This window comes from Malassezia japonica, chromosome 2, assembly GCF_029542785.1.
Source record: "Malassezia japonica chromosome 2, complete sequence".
NCBI classification, from domain to species: Eukaryota; Fungi; Basidiomycota; class Malasseziomycetes; order Malasseziales; family Malasseziaceae; genus Malassezia; species Malassezia japonica.
In genome coordinates, this window is record NC_083371.1 from 880,190 (window position 1) to 896,158 (window position 15,969).

The 15,969-nt window shown below is 60.4% G+C and overlaps 10 protein-coding genes across 10 annotated transcripts; 5 read left to right on the top strand and 5 right to left on the bottom strand.

Moving 5' to 3' along the window:
• Nucleotides 1-21: 21 nt before the first annotated feature.
• Nucleotides 22-1,665, bottom strand: MJAP1_001587 (tRNA (uracil(54)-C(5))-methyltransferase; the record flags this gene model as incomplete). The annotated part of the gene is made up of 4 exons (XM_060265540.1): nucleotides 22-70; nucleotides 93-184; nucleotides 207-223; nucleotides 246-1,665. 4 exons carry the CDS (start codon nucleotides 1,663-1,665, stop codon nucleotides 22-24), a joined length of 1,578 nt encoding a protein of 525 aa, XP_060121523.1.
• Nucleotides 1,666-2,050: 385 nt separating this feature from the next.
• Nucleotides 2,051-3,699, top strand: MJAP1_001588 (uncharacterized protein; the record flags this gene model as incomplete). Its single annotated transcript, XM_060265541.1, has 7 exons — nucleotides 2,051-2,054; nucleotides 2,083-2,949; nucleotides 2,979-2,995; nucleotides 3,019-3,101; nucleotides 3,125-3,419; nucleotides 3,624-3,644; nucleotides 3,697-3,699. 7 exons carry the CDS (start codon nucleotides 2,051-2,053, stop codon nucleotides 3,697-3,699), a joined length of 1,290 nt encoding a protein of 429 aa, XP_060121524.1.
• A 43-nt stretch (nucleotides 3,700-3,742) lies between these two features.
• MJAP1_001589 (uncharacterized protein) lies at nucleotides 3,743-4,963 on the bottom strand (the record flags this gene model as incomplete). The annotated part of the gene is made up of 2 exons (XM_060265542.1): nucleotides 3,743-4,091; nucleotides 4,953-4,963. The coding sequence occupies 2 exons, from the start codon at nucleotides 4,961-4,963 to the stop codon at nucleotides 3,743-3,745; spliced, it is 360 nt and encodes a 119-aa protein (XP_060121525.1).
• Nucleotides 4,964-5,800: 837 nt separating this feature from the next.
• PSF2 (DNA replication protein psf2) lies at nucleotides 5,801-6,540 on the bottom strand (the record flags this gene model as incomplete). The annotated part of the gene is made up of 5 exons (XM_060265543.1): nucleotides 5,801-5,815; nucleotides 5,859-6,008; nucleotides 6,037-6,154; nucleotides 6,177-6,273; nucleotides 6,303-6,540. The coding sequence occupies 5 exons, from the start codon at nucleotides 6,538-6,540 to the stop codon at nucleotides 5,801-5,803; spliced, it is 618 nt and encodes a 205-aa protein (XP_060121526.1).
• Nucleotides 6,541-6,916: 376 nt separating this feature from the next.
• TVP38 (Tlg2-vesicle protein) lies at nucleotides 6,917-7,502 on the top strand (the record flags this gene model as incomplete). The annotated part of the gene is made up of 3 exons (XM_060265544.1): nucleotides 6,917-7,150; nucleotides 7,276-7,405; nucleotides 7,498-7,502. The coding sequence occupies 3 exons, from the start codon at nucleotides 6,917-6,919 to the stop codon at nucleotides 7,500-7,502; spliced, it is 369 nt and encodes a 122-aa protein (XP_060121527.1).
• A 122-nt stretch (nucleotides 7,503-7,624) lies between these two features.
• On the bottom strand, nucleotides 7,625-8,425 carry CYT2 (holocytochrome-c synthase; the record flags this gene model as incomplete). Its single annotated transcript, XM_060265545.1, has 1 exon — nucleotides 7,625-8,425. One exon carries the CDS (start codon nucleotides 8,423-8,425, stop codon nucleotides 7,625-7,627), a length of 801 nt encoding a protein of 266 aa, XP_060121528.1.
• A 108-nt stretch (nucleotides 8,426-8,533) lies between these two features.
• Nucleotides 8,534-10,495, top strand: RPC82 (RNA polymerase III subunit C82; the record flags this gene model as incomplete). The annotated part of the gene is made up of 3 exons (XM_060265546.1): nucleotides 8,534-8,611; nucleotides 8,635-10,065; nucleotides 10,088-10,495. 3 exons carry the CDS (start codon nucleotides 8,534-8,536, stop codon nucleotides 10,493-10,495), a joined length of 1,917 nt encoding a protein of 638 aa, XP_060121529.1.
• A 101-nt stretch (nucleotides 10,496-10,596) lies between these two features.
• MJAP1_001594 (uncharacterized protein) lies at nucleotides 10,597-12,830 on the top strand (the record flags this gene model as incomplete). The annotated part of the gene is made up of 2 exons (XM_060265547.1): nucleotides 10,597-10,713; nucleotides 10,743-12,830. The coding sequence occupies 2 exons, from the start codon at nucleotides 10,597-10,599 to the stop codon at nucleotides 12,828-12,830; spliced, it is 2,205 nt and encodes a 734-aa protein (XP_060121530.1).
• A 25-nt stretch (nucleotides 12,831-12,855) lies between these two features.
• CTA8 (Heat shock transcription factor) lies at nucleotides 12,856-14,928 on the bottom strand (the record flags this gene model as incomplete). Its single annotated transcript, XM_060265548.1, has 1 exon — nucleotides 12,856-14,928. The coding sequence occupies one exon, from the start codon at nucleotides 14,926-14,928 to the stop codon at nucleotides 12,856-12,858; it is 2,073 nt and encodes a 690-aa protein (XP_060121531.1).
• A 178-nt stretch (nucleotides 14,929-15,106) lies between these two features.
• tbp1 (TATA-binding protein (TBP)) lies at nucleotides 15,107-15,911 on the top strand (the record flags this gene model as incomplete). The annotated part of the gene is made up of 3 exons (XM_060265549.1): nucleotides 15,107-15,324; nucleotides 15,367-15,454; nucleotides 15,480-15,911. 3 exons carry the CDS (start codon nucleotides 15,107-15,109, stop codon nucleotides 15,909-15,911), a joined length of 738 nt encoding a protein of 245 aa, XP_060121532.1.
• Nucleotides 15,912-15,969: the final 58 nt, after the last annotated feature.

Below are 15,969 nucleotides of genomic sequence, written 5' to 3' on the forward strand. Positions count from 1 at the left end.
GGCTACTGTACATCTGACCACCTACGATCCATAGTCTGTATTGTGCAATACGCATACCCCTTCGACGTGGCTGTGTGAGCGAGGCGACGTACTGCGTCTGGGGGAAAAAGTCAAAGCCGCGCACGCTCTCGATCTTGTACGAGGGGCAGGCACGGAGGAGCGCACCGACATCACGCGCTTGCGTCTGGGTGAGCAAGAGAACGTACGTGGACATTGCACGAAACTGGGTCAGCAACACGACGTACCATAGACGATATCCTTGGGCTTCAGCGCGACCAGCTGGTCGATAAACGGCTGGTCGCAGCCGCGGCGCGGGGGGTCGATCACGACCGTCGTCTGCTCCGGGGGGTAGGCGATGCTCGCAAAGATGTTTTCCGCGCTGCCGGCCAAAAACTTGGCATTGGTAATGCCGTTGAGCGCTGCATTGTGCTTGGCGCACTCGATCGAGCTTGCGCTGATCTCGACGCCGGCGACCTCGTGAAACATCGGCGAGAGGGTCAGCGCAAAGAGCCCAGAGCCGCAGTAGGTGTCGACCAGGTACCGCGGCTTGCCGTCGTCCTCTTTGGGCAACGTCTGTTCTTTGGCATAGTCGATTACCAACGGGATAATCGAGCGATTGTTCTGGAAAAAGGCACCGGCGGGCGTCGAGAACTTGGTCGCGCCCACCGTCTCGTACACCGTCGCATGGTGGTCGGTCACCGTGACCGACTTGCCCTCTGCAATAGTTGCCGGCTCGAGGTCCTTGAGCGAGTCGCGCAGCAGAATCGTCGCGCCGTTCTTGTACTGCAAAATGTTCGCACGCACTTTGGCGTACTCGACCGGCATGGCCGCGTTCAGCGTCGGCGTGCCAATAGGACACTCTTCAATGTCCATCACCCGCCCCGACGTCGCGCCGTCGAATCCGATTGGCACCGAGAAGGACGCAGGATCAAGCCCTTCCTTGCTCGACGCTTTGCGCAACGCATGGGGAAGGTCAAAGTGCGGCGTCAGCTTTGTGCGGTACTGCATTGTCTGCGGCGAGCCGACCGTAGGCAGCACGCTCGGCACCAGCAAAGGGTCCAGCTTTGAATAGTGCCGGAACGCATTTTCGACGACACGACGCTTCAGCTCAAGCTGGGTATCGTAGGGAATCATTTGGTACTGGCATCCACCGCACTGGCCAAAGTACTTGCACTGCACCAGTTCGTCGTTGCGCATGTCGCTCTGGCCGCCGAGGCGCTCGACAAGGCGCGTCTTGAAGTAGAGGCGCTCGGCGCCGTACGGCACCACGCGGACCTTTTCGCCAGGCAGCGCAAAAGGGACTACTAGCACGCGGTCACCCTGCGGCGTCGGCGCGAGGCCGTCGCCATGCGCACTGAGCCGCTCGATCGTCACGTCGACTTCTTCGCCGAACGGCGCGACGCGGTCAAACTCTGCCTTGCGCTGCAGAATGGCATCCACACGCTCTTTTCCAAGCATATCAAGGATATCGAACAAAATAGGAGGGTCGCCTTGCTTGCTCACCTGCTTCTCGTACGCTTTCTGCAGGTAATGGATGCGCTTTCGGTCACGCTTCGCTGCCTGGCGGTCGAGTTTCGCCGCAGACGGCTCCCCCGTGCGGGCCTTTTTCTCCGCAGGAACAGGCGGAGGACTCGGTGGAGTGTGCATACGCGCAGAACTAGACATGCTTCGAAGTACAGGCAACAAGGCTCGCCAGGGCCTCGGATGCATCCACGCGCCGAAAAAGCAGCAGCAGCGTCGGCTGACAAATGCAAGAAAAAAAAGATGTGGAGGTACGACCCCAAGCTTCACGACGCAGGCGCCATGGCCACGTCCACCTCTGATATGTTGGGCCAAGTGCTCGTGATTAGTGGCGGAAGCGGATACAATGATTTGGTCGGCGCTACTCCAAATGCTATCTTTGTTCTCCCAGGTACGTCTGTACATACTCACGCCTAGTTTCGGACAATGGCGGTAGGTTGGTCCTGAGTGAATCGGTGCTGATACGCGCGCAGGTTCTTCTTCCGGTACGTTGGCGTGGTTGGAGCTAATGGCAGAAATCATTCGTGTGATGGGTAGGTAGACGTGCGTGTCTGATCCCAGGCGGGCCCTCGCTGGGCGATCTTCGCTCGCGCCTCATTCGGCTGGCGGGCATTGCCATCGCGAACCCCGACCCCTCGTCGCGCCTGAGTATGCCACACTCGCGCGAGGCTCTGCATCGACTGCTTGCCTACCGTCTTCCAATGGATGGCCCTCTGCGGAACATCAAGCATGAGTGGCTCGATATCCTCGAAGGCAAACACTACCTGTGGCAGGGCATCGATGCGGAGAAGCGTGAGTGCGTGCGTGGTTTCCTTGTACAGTTTGAGAGCGATGTGCTGCATCGTGCGCACCGCAACTTCAACTTTCGCGGCGGCAGTATTGGCAACTTTTTGCTGAGTGCTATGCAGCGCTTCTTCCGTTCGATCCAGAGCGCTATCTTTTTGTTCGCTGCTCTGGTCAGCATTCCTCATGCACTGCCCGAATGCCATGTCTTGCCGGCCATTAATACTAACAAGACGACGACGATCGCTGCAGAGCTTTCAGACGGCTCGACGCTAGTGGGGCAGTGTGAAATTTCGCATCCTACCCAGCCGCGCAAGACTGTAACGACCGACGCGGATTGGAGTTTGGCGCCGACGCGGCGTACGTCGCCCGAGCCTGTGGAGATGACACCGACTAGCTCGTCGCGTGCCACCTTTGCTGCTGCGAGCGAGAGCCCAGCGAAGACGCCACAGCGTCTGCCGCCCTCCGGCGCCGCACGGGCCAGCGCCTCGAACTCGTCGAGTGCGCACAACATGGACGATTCCGACTTTAGCGACGAGGAGGAGCTGGCGCCTAGCATCTATCAAGATTCGATGGAGTCTGCGCTCGGCAATCTTGCCTTTTCCAAGCTAGATGAAATGACCGCACTGGAGTCGCCCATCCGACGTACGTTCACTCCCCCCCAGCTCATCCAGGCATCTTTTACGTGAACGTAGGTCTGCGCGACTAACCCAGTCCTTCCAAAATGAAGTCTTTCCCGTTCCGCATCCCTCGTATATCCTGGGTCTGAACCGCAGCCGTATTTTGGTTTATTCATGGTAGGTCTTTTTTTCTCACGCAGCGGCTCCCTCTGGACGAGTATTATTCCCTGTCTCGCGCTGCAGGGCGTAGCCACGGCGGTGGCCCGCTCTCCGACGCTCGAGTACAAAATTCTGCTGCTCAATTCGTCGCATGACCGTGAGACGGCCGGCATGAATGCGATGGATTTCGTGCAGGCTATTTGCAGTTCGCTCAACAATGCGGACAGCGAATTGAAATCAGATGCCAAACCTACATCCTACCAAATCCAGGAGCTGGTCACACATGTCGTGTATGTGAAGCAAGGCACGGTTCCTGTGCCTGTCCCCGAGCTCGAGGTATGCATGCTTGCTAACCTCAGAAAGCTGGCGTCCAGTGCGTATGTGTTGATACCGAGGACCACAGGGATGCCAAACTCACGGAGCATGGTGCGTTTTCTCAGCGTATTCACACCAGCATTACGGGCAGCTCTGGAACGAATCGCTCAAAATTCAAGCCGGCGTTGAAATACAATTGTTCAGGCTTCCTCGCCTTTTTACCAGGGTACCTACCCGTGGAGAGTGGTGTATTAAGCCATGAGCGATCAAGTCGTTAAGGTATAATGAGCCTTGGCAGTAAACCCAATCCGTTTATCGCTCATATGGAGCACTTTTCTCGCTGGTCATGGCGACAGAGAAGGTAGCGGTTTGTTTCCCGAGTCACTCCAGACGGTCTGGCGCATAAAGCGGGCCCAGCCCACCTTGACAAGGCGTCCGCGGATGACCAGCGGACGAGATTGGTAATGGGAGATCACCTGCGCCGCACTCTCGTGCGTATCGAGTGTGACAAACGCAAAGTGGCGATCTTGAAAGATTTGTGCCGAAAGCACATTGCCAAAGGCACGAAAGTGCGGCACAATGTCCAGCAAGAAGGTATTGGGGGGCAGATTACCCACATACACAGCCGTGATATCCATCGATGGGGCCATCGGGAGTTCGTCCGGCGAGCGGCCCGAGGTCGAGGATCCCGTACTGGCAGACTGACCTTGCGGAAGGTCACTATCTTGGAAATTGGGTCGTGTTTCCAAACGGCGACTGGCCCAGTTGACGCGGATTGCCCGGCTGCCGAGCCATTGTCCTGACATGGTTGCGATGCTTGCCAGTGCATCGGATTCTGAATCGAACCGCACAAATCCGTACCCACGCGAACGATGTGACTGGAGATCCCATATAACACGAGCATCAAACATGGTTGGAAAGATCGAAAACGCCTGCGCCAGCGCAGCATCGTTGATCTCCGGGGCTAAATCTCCGACAAAGACGGAGTAAAGCCGAGAAGGAGGGCTGCCCGTTTGAGATGTGCCGTTGGAAAGAGAGAGGTGGGAAGCTCCGTCGTTTACAGAGGTCGGGGCAGGAATACGTCCGGGGATGGGAACAGGAAGGACAGGCGCGACAGGTTCGCCAGCGTCTGCTCCCTGATGGGCCCAGTTGATACGCAGTGTACGTCCGAAGAGGTCGTAGCCTTGGAACATACGCAGCGCCATCTCAGCACTCGCCAATCGAGCGTACTCGACAAAGCCATAGCCAACGCCAGGTTCGCCACTGTGAAGGAGGGGGGCCACTACACGTGTCGAGCGAACCGTACCGGCCTGTTCGAACAGGTCCGATAAGATTCTCTCCGAGACAAGTGGGGAGAGATTCCCTACATACAAGTAGGGTCTCCTTCTTCCATTTCCCACTTTCTTGTATGTTGTGCTCCCCCACGCACCGGGAGAGGCGCTATCCATACAGTTGTTGCCGTTTGACAGGTAGCTACAGTAGGAGTTTTGGCAGATCACCTGTCAATCCAGCCTCCGCATACGCCTCCGCGATCGGACCAATAAAACGGGGTACTGACCTGACATGGCGTGGCTATAACGGATGCCTAATTTTCGGTTCCAAATACCACCTGCGCTTGGGATATAATCATTCCTTTGGTTCACCCAATATGGAAAGAACCAGTCCCGAGACGTCAATGAACCTGGCGCTGCGGCTACGTGCATTGATATCGCTTGTAGTGCCTCACGCCATGCATAAAACTCCACAAGATAGTTTCAAGAACGCCCTCGTTTGGCGAGTGGCAGCGCTCCAAGAGGCGTTGAACAACACGACCGATCGACACACATTATTGCGCAAGACTGTCACACAGGGTATGTATCAAGGAGGATAAGTCTTACTTAGGACTTGACTGGACCTCGGAATTCCGACATGGCCCCGCCGAGCACGACGAGGCGATCGCCCTGCTCGACCCTTATACTCAGCTCGCCCTGGCGACGGACGGCGAGGAGGATATGCACGCGTTCCTCCGCAACATGGAGGCATGCCAGGCCCTCGATCAACGCGGAATCGCCGGAAAGGGCAAGCTAGACGGTAGGTCGACGCGCACTCATTCAGAATACGTCGCGCTACGCGAGCGCGTCGACGCGTGCGAGCGCGCCCAGGCAAAAAACACTCAGGAACTGGACCATGTCCACCAACAAGCCACTCTTCTTCTGCAACGCTACAGCGATTATGTACGTCTTGGGCGCAAGGAAGCTTACTTTCCAGGTCGACAAACTATCGCGCATCTTTGTCGCACTCGACGTGTCCATTGGCAGTCTCGAGGCGTCGGTCCTAAGGCCCGAATGACCATTTTCACGTGCACTTTGTGCCTGCACGTCTCATGCAATGTCGATAGTATACCCAAAATACACTTTACCGCGCTACAGTAGATGCGTCTGTGGATGACATAGGTACGTCGGCCGCCGCAGCGCGGCGCACTGTAATGTCGGTGTCGTCGGCATGCGCATGTTCTGGTTCGGTGTTCTCGGAGACTTCTTGCGGTTGCGCTTGAATTGCCTGCAGCTGCTGGAGGGCCGTAGCGAAAAAGGGACGTAGCTCGGCAATCTCGAGCGAGGAAATATTGGTCATCTGCGGTGAGCAGTGCGTCGTCACATACTTCGAGATGCGCCGGATTCACCATTTCGAGGCCTGACAGTACTTTGCTTTGCCGCGCCTCGCGCAGGTCTTTTAATAGCGCACGCACGCGCGACGACGAGGGGATATCTTCCGATGCTCTGCATTAGTTACCATACGCACTGTTCCAGCAGCAGCTTCGCAATCGCGACATAGTGGAGTGGGAGGGGTGCAAAGGGGAGCGATGTCGTTTCTTGGCGCACATATTCTGTGAGCGCGTCTACCCATAAGAACAAAAAAAATACGCACCAACACTGAGCCAGTCGGGGGGGATAATGACACACTTGCGCTTCTTGCGCAGTGACAACGCAAGCCAAAGCGGAACCTCGGCGTGTGCGGGCGGCCGGAAAGGACCGTACGTCCCGCTCAAAAGCCGCACGCGGTCGACAGATACGAGCGGAAGAATCCGAATAAGAGTCTCGGAACTCGCTACATATTCCATTTCGGTCGGCAGAATACCATACTGCGTCGCTGCGGGCAGCGCCATGATGGTTCGCGCGGCGGACGCGACGCGCCTCCACGCGCGGATCGGGCAATCGGGACCTCCGCACGTCCCATCATGCTGGCGGCCACCGCCCGTCGAGCGCAAGCGGCCTGGGACCAGCTCGTGGAGCGCGTCATACGACTGTCTCCTGCTCAAAAGGCGGCGATTGTTGTACTTGGAATTGTCCATGTGATTGGGGCCGTGGTCGTAATGTACATTGGCGGCGACGCCATCTTCCACGGTAGGTTTCCGCTCTTACCCAGGCATCGCTCGCGTCGCGACGTGGATACGCTCGTCCAAGGTCGGCTTGGTGGTACTATATGCATCAATGTGCATCACTGCAATTCCTCCCATCTCTGGATTCGGCACAACGGTCACGATGGCGGGCATGGCGTTTGCAAGCGTCGATGCCAAGGCGTCGCAAGACGGCGTGTCGCTCGCGCAGAGCGCTGTGCGCCTCTTTTACGGATGGCTGATTGCATCTGGAGGGCTTATATTGAGTTCTCTACTCAGTTTCGTGCTCCTTCGGCGCATCCTTGCCCGGCTGCACGGGCAGTGGGATATGCTCTCGACAATCAAAAGCGACCGCCGCTTTCGCGCACTGCAAGAAGCCGTGCGCGAGCGCGGGCTTTGGATGGCGGTACTCTCCCGCTTCTGCCCAATCCCCTATTGCTGTACGTGCCGCGACTGACCCAGACACAAACCTCTTGCTTGCAGTAAGTGGCGTGACTGACCCAGTCGCTTGATACGCTTCCGCTGGGCGTGTACATACTCTCGTCCCTTCTCTCTGCCCCCCGGCTGATTTTTCACGTCTTTATGGGTGCCAAGATGTACGAGCTGATGGACCGCGACGTGCGCTCGCACCAGAGTACGGCAACGCGCATCCAAAATGGCATCTCAATCGGCCTCGGGCTGATCATCAGCCTAGGGAGCAGCTGGTACGCACACGCTCTGACACAGGTTGATATGGCGCGAGACGAGCCGGATTCTCCATCTCGACGACACGGTGCTCGGCGAGGAGGACCTGGAGCCTCTGCATCCGGAGGATGCCGACACGTTCGTGTTGGACGATATGGACAATGTATAACTATGACGTAGGAAGCCACCAGCGGTGCAGCCGCATCGCAATACCCTCGACCGTATCCGGGGCCGGGCGCACATCCAGGTAAAAGCTCACCCGTCCCTTGGGATCCGCCGTCTTGGCCATTGCATCCGACGAGCTGGACGCCGCCTGGTTGCGGCCCGCGTAAAAGTCGATAATGTACCGCATCATTTTGGGTGGCGCATTCTCCTCATCGCTCGGGCGCACCACCACCCAGTCGTGCCGGTCAAAGGGCAGCTGGTAGCCAGCTAGGTTGCGCATCCACGCCCGCCACGTAAAGTCGCGCGGTCGTCCGACAAAGTTGACGAGCTGGGGCGCCGGCGCGTCCGGGGTATTCCACTTGCTCTCCCAGTCGCGGATCATGCGCCATGCCTCCTCGTTCACCGCGTTGTGAATCGGCACGACGACGTTCATGTCCTCGGCCTTGGCATCGTGGTTCTTGCGCCGAACGGCATTGTAGAACTGGTTGGGCGAGGGGTACACCCACTTGTTGTCGCGCTCCTCTACGGCCTCGGAAGCGGTGTGCTCCGACTCGACCGGGTCGGCGCCTTCCATATAGAACCGCGGAATCGAGGATACCTCGCGCTCCAGCGACAGGGGCTGGCCGTCTGCGGCCAGTGCGCCACTTTCGGCGCGTGCCGCCTTCGCCTGCTCGAGGTACGCAGCCTGCGTCTCATGGTCTACCGGGCACGCCTGTTCCTGCCACTTTTGGCGCGTCTCATGGTCGACCGGACACGCGCTCGCGCTCGGTGCGGGCGCCGCCGCGCTCGAAAACGGCCAGACCATCGTCCGCAAGGTCGAGGAAGATTAGTCAGCACGTGGTTCGGAGCCGCTTCTGCTTCTGCAGCCAAAAATCACTCTCGACTGCCCTGGTGGGCCGGTGCATGGACTGCGATGAGCATGCTCTATTCCCGTGAGAGCGCGCGGCTATGCCAAAATATTATCGGGGAGCACTTTGGACCGGTCGTCGAGGTACGTAGCCATGACTCACCCAGCGCGTCATCACCGTCCTCCTGCAACGGGGCCGCATGACCGTCCGGGAAGTGGGGCGCTATGTGAATATGAGCACGACAGGGCGCCGCCTGCCTGCGTCGGTATGGAGTGAGGATGGTCAGCAACGCGCATCAGGGCCGTCGCTGACCTCGTCCTCGCGCCAGAACCTTCCCATCCGCCTCGTGCAGCAGTCGCTCATGATCCTCATCCAGCACCACTGCGTCCTGCACTCGAGCCAGGTGCATGGCGGCGCGGACCTGGCACAGTCATCTCAGGACGAGTACTTTGAGGCGAATGTCGACGAAATTCTCGCGCGCTTGCGCTTCGGCACGTACCTTACGCTCGCGCACGAGTGGGGCGGCGACGAGGCCGAGGCGGTTGTCCGCCTCCTGCTCTACCACGGCCAGATGCGCGCGGGCGACTTGATGGACGAGCTGTCGGGATCGGGTGGCCAGATGAACGGCGTCGCCTCCGGCCGCGAAAGCGCGGCTGGGCGTATCGGGCAGCTCCTGGTCAAGATGCTCCAGGACTCGTTTGTGCGCCCGTCCACGGCTGTGCAACACGTCTCGCGCCAAGACCGTCATATCACGCACGAAAATGCGCTTCGCCGCTCCTTTAAAGGCGTTCCTACGGCCAAGACCTTGAAAGAAATCAAGGTCCGGGTCGCTGCTATGATTGACGAGGAGGACCGCAAAGAATGGGAGGCGCAAGGCAACTCGCTGGACGAGCCACGCCTCGGGCTCAAGCGCAAAGCGGATACCGCAGCGCTCGCCCGCGACAAGCGTGCGAAAAAGCACGGCGGATCCGACGTTGCTGCGGTGCGCCACGACGCGGATGGAGAGAGCGCCGCGCTCGAGATCGACCGCGATGTATGGCTCCGGGTGCACTATGACCGATTTAATGTGCGTATCCGCAATAATATGCTCGTAAGCGCCGTCGCGCAAAAGTACAACGCGACGACCGGGGACATTTTCCGCGCGATGCTCCAAGGCGACGGACCTGGGCCGGTGCGCTGCGAGATGGACGAGCGCTCGCGCCCGATTGCGCTGTCCGCGCTTGTACATGCGCTGCCGCACGGCCTCAAGATCCAGCGCGGCCTCGACAAGCGCTCGATCCTCGGCGAAGAGAGCTCCAAGTCGGCGCACCCCACCACGACCGAGCTCCTGGCCGAGTACGTGGCGATTTTGACGAACCACGACAACATTTCGTCGTCGGTGCGCACCACCCGCTTCCTCGCGCCGTTTGGCAATGCGACGACAACCAGCGCAGGGGGGACGGCCAAGGTCCCTACGAGCTTTACGGTGGAATATGTGAATATGGTGCACCAGCTGCAGCTGCAAATGATCCGCGACGTGGTCGTGGAGCGTTTCGGGCCGATGGCCGGACGCATCTTTAGCATCCTTGTGGAGAATGGCAAGCTCGAAGAGAAACACGTACGTCACCCTACTCACACAGATCTCGAAAATCGGCCTGATCTCGATGGGCGAAACGCGCGATATCTGCTCGCGGCTCTTTGCCGCGTCGCTGCTGAGCCTGCAAGAAGTGCCAAAAAGCAATGAACGCAACCCCCAGCGGACATTTTTCCTGTGGTTTGTCGACGTGCCCAAGTGCAAGGCATGGCTGCACGACCACTACTGCCAGACGCTCATCCAGCTCAGCCGGCGGCGGCTGTTTGAGCAGCGGCGCAAGGCATCCCTCCTGCGCAAGGCGGAGCGATCTGACGTGAAAGAAGATACCGATGGACTCCTTACGGAATGGGAGCGCAAGAACCTTGCTGCACTGCATCATATCCAGGAGGCCATTACCGTGGCCGAGACACGCGTCGTGCTCGACACCTTTTTGCTCGGCCACTTTTCGCTTTGACCTCCACCTCCACATAGAGCGTAGAAGGTGCCTGACGTTGAACGACATTCTACGGGGCGGCTCGCTTGTTTTCCTCCGTACGACGACGCACTGCCACTGTCATGGACAACGACAACGGCGTCGATCTCGCGCTGATCCGCAGCGAGGCGCTGTACTGCTTGCGACGCGAGCAACTGGTGAGCCTGTGCAAGCGCCGAGGGATTAAGCCCAAGGGCAAGGTACGTGTGGGTGGAGTGCGCTAATGCAGACGACACAGCTGGCCGATGCGCTGCGCAAGAGCATTGCCGATGCACGTATGAAAGAGAGCCCGGTGATGGGGACAGCTGGTCTGTCCCGCGCGCCGGCGACGCCCAGCAGCTTAGCACCGAGCTCCGCCTCCCCACACATGGCGAGCGATACAGGAAGCACGACCAGTCGCACGGTCTCCAATGCCTCGGAGCCGATGGCACTGCATGGCCTCTATGCGTGCAGGATGCAGCCGAGCGACGCACAGTCGGACACATCGAGCCGCCCGGCAAGCACCGCGACGTCCACGACAGAGGGAACGGACGCGCCGAGCGCAAAGGCAAGCCCGGTGGCCAGCACAGCCCCGACGCTCGACATCAACGTCCCGAGTTCGACGATGGACTTGGCCCCGAGCATGGGGTGGGAGAAGAGCGACGAGAGTGCTTCGGCGCCTGCTGAGCAGCCGAGCACCACCGACGCCACGCACGACGATACGAAGCCCGAGGCCGAAGCGCCAGCGCCGGCAGAGGCGGCGCCTACGGTCGACGCCGCGCCCGAGGTGCCGAGCCCTGCTGTTGAGGCTCCGTGCACGACCGAGTCTGCGCCCAAGGCCGACGAGCCTACGCCGACCGAGACGCTTGCGGTGCCGAGCGTCGTTGTGGACGCGCCGACGCCGAGCATCGGGCAGGTGGCCGAGTCAACGATGCCTGCGGCGCCCACCGACGCGCCGCGCTCTCCGTCACCATCGAGCCCCTCCCCGACCAAGTCGGCCCTCAAAAGCCCTCTACGCCGCCGCGGCACGTTCCGCTCGAAAGAGACGCCCGAGCCCAAGCAGCAGACACACACGCAGCACCGCGTCGTGATGTACAGCCCCAGCACCAAGCGCCACGACGGCGGCGTGCGCCCCAGGCCAGTGGACAAGAATGTGCGCGAGGACCGCAGTGCGCTGGAGGCGTGCGCGGGCACCTCGCTCTTCCCTGACGTGCGCCACGAGAGCATGTACTTTACGCCGCCGCCTTCCGAGCAGCCGCAGACGCGCCCGTTGACTCACGGCGACATGCGCCGCATCTACGCCGAGCTCCTTGCGGAGCGCGAGGCGGCCAAGACCAAGAAGCTGCCACAGCGTGTCGGCAAGATGGTGCGCCGCGTGCGTACACTTCTTTCGCATGGCGAGTCGCCGCAGCAAGGCTCGCAGGCGCGTGCTCAGGCACAGCCGTACGTTGCACCGGCTCCCCGCGAGCCTGTCTATGCGGAGCCCGAGAACATTGACTTGGCCGACGGTGCGATGCTGCGCATGGCCATGAGCTTGCGCCAGGGTCGTATGCCCGATGTGCCCGCACAGCCGCCGATGGGCGAGCAGCTTGCGTCGGCCGTGCAGTTTGCCGACGACGTCTCGATGCACGGCGAGGCGCTCGACGGCGGCGCTCCGGAAGTTGCGCTGTCGTGCCCTAGCCCCAGCCTCTCGTGGAGTGAGAAGGAGAATGTGGCGCCACCGCCCGCACCCGTACAGCCCTCGCCCGGGGGAGAGCATGCGCCTGAGGCTGAGCCCGCGCCCGAGGCTGAGCCCGCGCCCGAAGCTGAGCCCGCGCCTGTGCCTCACGAGACGAACGCGCACGAGAACGAGCCGGTGCCCCTGCCTGCCGAGGTGCCCGTGCCCGAGGCGGAAGCACCCAAGCGCCGCAAGACGACGCACAAGCCGCACAAGCCCCTCTCGCTGGCGAGCATTCCGAGCATGGACTCGACGCCGATCAAGGCGTACGAACTTCCCCACGCTGCGATGGCGTATCACGCTGCGACCGAGAGCCCTGCTGGTCCCGCGCCTTTCCTCGTCTCTAGTGCAAGTGGAAACACAGAGGAGAAGGCGGGCTCCAACACGCTCGACGACCTCGTCGACGAGCTCGGCTGGGACAAGGCGATCGAGATTATCCAGCGCCAGAAGCACGGTGAGCCCAAGTCGCTGCGCACCGCGCGCCGCCTGTGCCCCTCCGGCAGCGAAAACGTCCCGCCGAGCGAGCGCAAGTTGTCTGGAACGCGCGGCCATCCGTACAAGGAGCGTGTGGAACGCAACATGGCGCGGCGCCCCCTTGGCGTCTCGCGTGCGTTGCGGTAGGTATAGGTCAAGGTCTACAGTAGAGTTACGAAGATGTCCCTTTTTCCTCCGGAGCCGTAGTGACTGAGTCCGATGCATGGTCCTCGGGCATCGGCGTAGGTGTGTTGCCATGGAGCGGCGATGGTGTCGCGCCCGGAAACGGCGACTGTCCCGAGCCGCCTGCGCTCATCGGGTCGACAAACTGATTCAGGAACGAGTCCAGATCGAAATCGCCCGACGCGCCTGGCGACGGCGCAGCCGGCGCCTGGGTCGAGGCGACGTACGACGACGGGAGGGCCATGTTGGACATGCCTGCGTGCGCCGCCGGCTCGACCGGCATCGCGGGCTTGGCCGCATTGGGCTGCGGCGCACTGGGGTCGAGGCGCAGCCCCTGTACCAGCTGGTTGATCGAATTTTGGAGCTTGGCGGTCTGGTCCGCGCTCGACTGCACGCCGCGGTTGACCCGCTGGACGTCCTGGGCAAACTGTTCCTCGGGCAGCGGAAACGCGTTGTTTGTGTTTTCCTGAGTGGAGAGATAATGGTTCGGGCGCGGGGAGGGAACGAGGGCGTGCGACGGCATCGCATTCTGTGCCCACTGCGTCATGCCGTTCGGCACATCGCCCTCTGGCCACGCGCCCTGTGCCGTGTTGGGTATGTTGAGCGCGCTCAGATCTGGCACCTGGCTGCCGTCCGCACTGCCGTTCGCCGAGTCGGCCAAGGCATTCTGCAAAGCAGCGAGTACCTGCGGATCGAAGCGACCTGCCTGCTGGTTCTCGGGCGACTGCGAGGCAAGGAGCGAGGAGAGCCACGCATTGTTTTCGCCCGGCGTCGACAGTGCATTGACCAGTGCCTGGCTCGACTGCAGCGGCGTCTGTGGCACGATGCGGTTGCCGTTGCGCGGCGTCGACGACTGGGACGAGCGGTTGGGGGTATCTTTCGCCGAGTCCGGCGAGTTCCGCTCGCTGATCTGGCTCCAGGTGTTGGGCGGGCTCGACTCGTTGTCGCTGTTGGCCTCGGTGAAGCGCGAAAAGTCGCCATCGTGATCCTGGTTCTCTTCCACTTCGCCGTCGTCCATCGGCTCGTCCACATTGCCCGAATGCCCGATGAGGAGGCGTGGGCGCTTGGGCGGGCGCACCGGCGCCTGCTTGGGCGTGCCCATCGCGGAGTTGTGCGGGGTAAAGCGCATGTCCTTGTCGGTCTGTCCCTCGGTCGCGTGCGACGCGTCCGCGCTCTGGTTCTGCAGCATATCCCCGACGTTGGACGAGCCAAAGACGCTCGACATGAAGCGCAGGATGCGGTTGATCGTGTCCTGCTGCCGGCGCGTCTGCTGCCGGTTCTCGAGCCCCTGTTGCCAGAGCGCCTGGCTCGAGTGCTGCAGCTGTGAGATTTCGTCGATGAGCGTGCGCTGGTTGTTCTTGATGCCCTGGATCGCGGCCATTAGGTTGTTGAGCTGCACTGGCGTCACTGCGCCGCTCATGTCGTTTGGATCGCCGAGGCTGTGGTGAAAGTCGCCGCGGGTGAGGGCGTTGCTCATTGCCGTCATCCCCGGTGTCTCGTCGTGCACCTGTGCACTGGCCTGGTCGCGCTCCTTGCCGCTGCGCTTGCGCTGCACCTTGGACAGCAGCTCGGGCTTGTCGCGCAAAAAGTAGGGGTGCGAAAACTCCCAGAGCTCGTTCTGCGACGGCTGCTCGTGCTTCAGCGCGCCCTGCTGTAGGTGAGGCACCTTGTGAAAGCCATACATATTGAGCTGGCGCACAAATGAGCTAAAGTTGTTGTGCTTAAAGAAGCACGGCAAGACTTCGTCGCCAAACTTGACGTGGTTTGGCACGAGGAATGTGTCGCCCGCGGGTGACCAGCGGATAAATTCGTCCGTCTTGGGATCGTCGACCATGCTCTGCAGCTTGTTTAAAAACGCCGGGTTGCTGCGGTTCATGACCGTCGGCGGCGTTTCACCGTCGTGGTTGCGGCCGCCGCTCGTACTGGACACCATTTCAGGGCGGAACGGCTGGTGGGGGGTGGATGAAGACTCGGCAAACGGCCCCGACTGCGAGTGGGCGTAGCGATTCAAGGAAGAGGCCACATCAGACTCGCCGCGCGGCCACGCCTGCTGCTTGGCCATCGTGCGCCGTTAAAATCCCGCAGACGTGGTGGAGGAATCACGTGCTTTTTCGGGAAGGGGTGCAAAGACTATAAAAGGAGGGCTTTCCTCGGCCGTTCCCCGTTGGCGGCGCGTGTGGCGAAATTGGCCCACGGAGCACAGGCAGTCGTGGTCTCGATTTTGGTTGTGAATCGATTCCATGTCGACTAATGGCACTCTCCAGCTTCCCCAAGCTCAGCAGCCGAAGGCTTCGGTAGATGCTTCGCAGAACGGCAAAGCGCTGGCGCTGCCGAGTCAGGCGGGAGGTGAACAGGAGAAGGGGGAGGAGGACAAGGATGTAAAGGTGCCGCCGTCTGTGCACGCTCCTATCACGGAGCAGATGCTCTCGAGTATGCACGGTATCGTGCCGACCTTGCAGTGAGTATCTTGCGGCACGATGACAGAATTAACACACGATAGAAACATTGTGGCTACGGTGAATCTCGAGGCGCGGTTGGACCTGAAAACAATCGCGCTGCACGCGCGCAACGCTGAGTACAACCCAAAGGTATGCCTCCATCTTTTAACAGTAGCGTTTTGCTGCGGTGATTATGCGTATTCGTGAGCCGAAAACTACGGCGTTGATCTTTGCATCTGGAAAAATGGTGATTACGGGTGCAAAGAGCGAGGAGGACAGCCGCCTCGCAAGCCGCAAGTATGCGCGCATTATTCAAAAGCTCGGCTTCGAGGCGCGCTTTAGCGAGTTCAAGATCCAAAACATTGTCGGATCGTGCGACGTGCGTTTCCCCATCCGCCTCGAGGGTCTTGCATACAGCCACGGTGTCTACTCTTCGTACGAGCCGGAACTGTTCCCTGGATTGATCTACCGCATGGTCAAGCCGAAAGTTGTGCTCCTGATCTTTGTCTCGGGAAAAATCGTGCTGACTGGTGCCAAAGTGCGCGAGGAGATTTATACCGCCTTCAACCTCATTCTCCCCGTCCTGTCTGAATTCCGAAAGCCCTAAGACGATGTATAGATGGCCACGTACACTGATCTGGAGCGTAGGATTGTAATCTATTGCC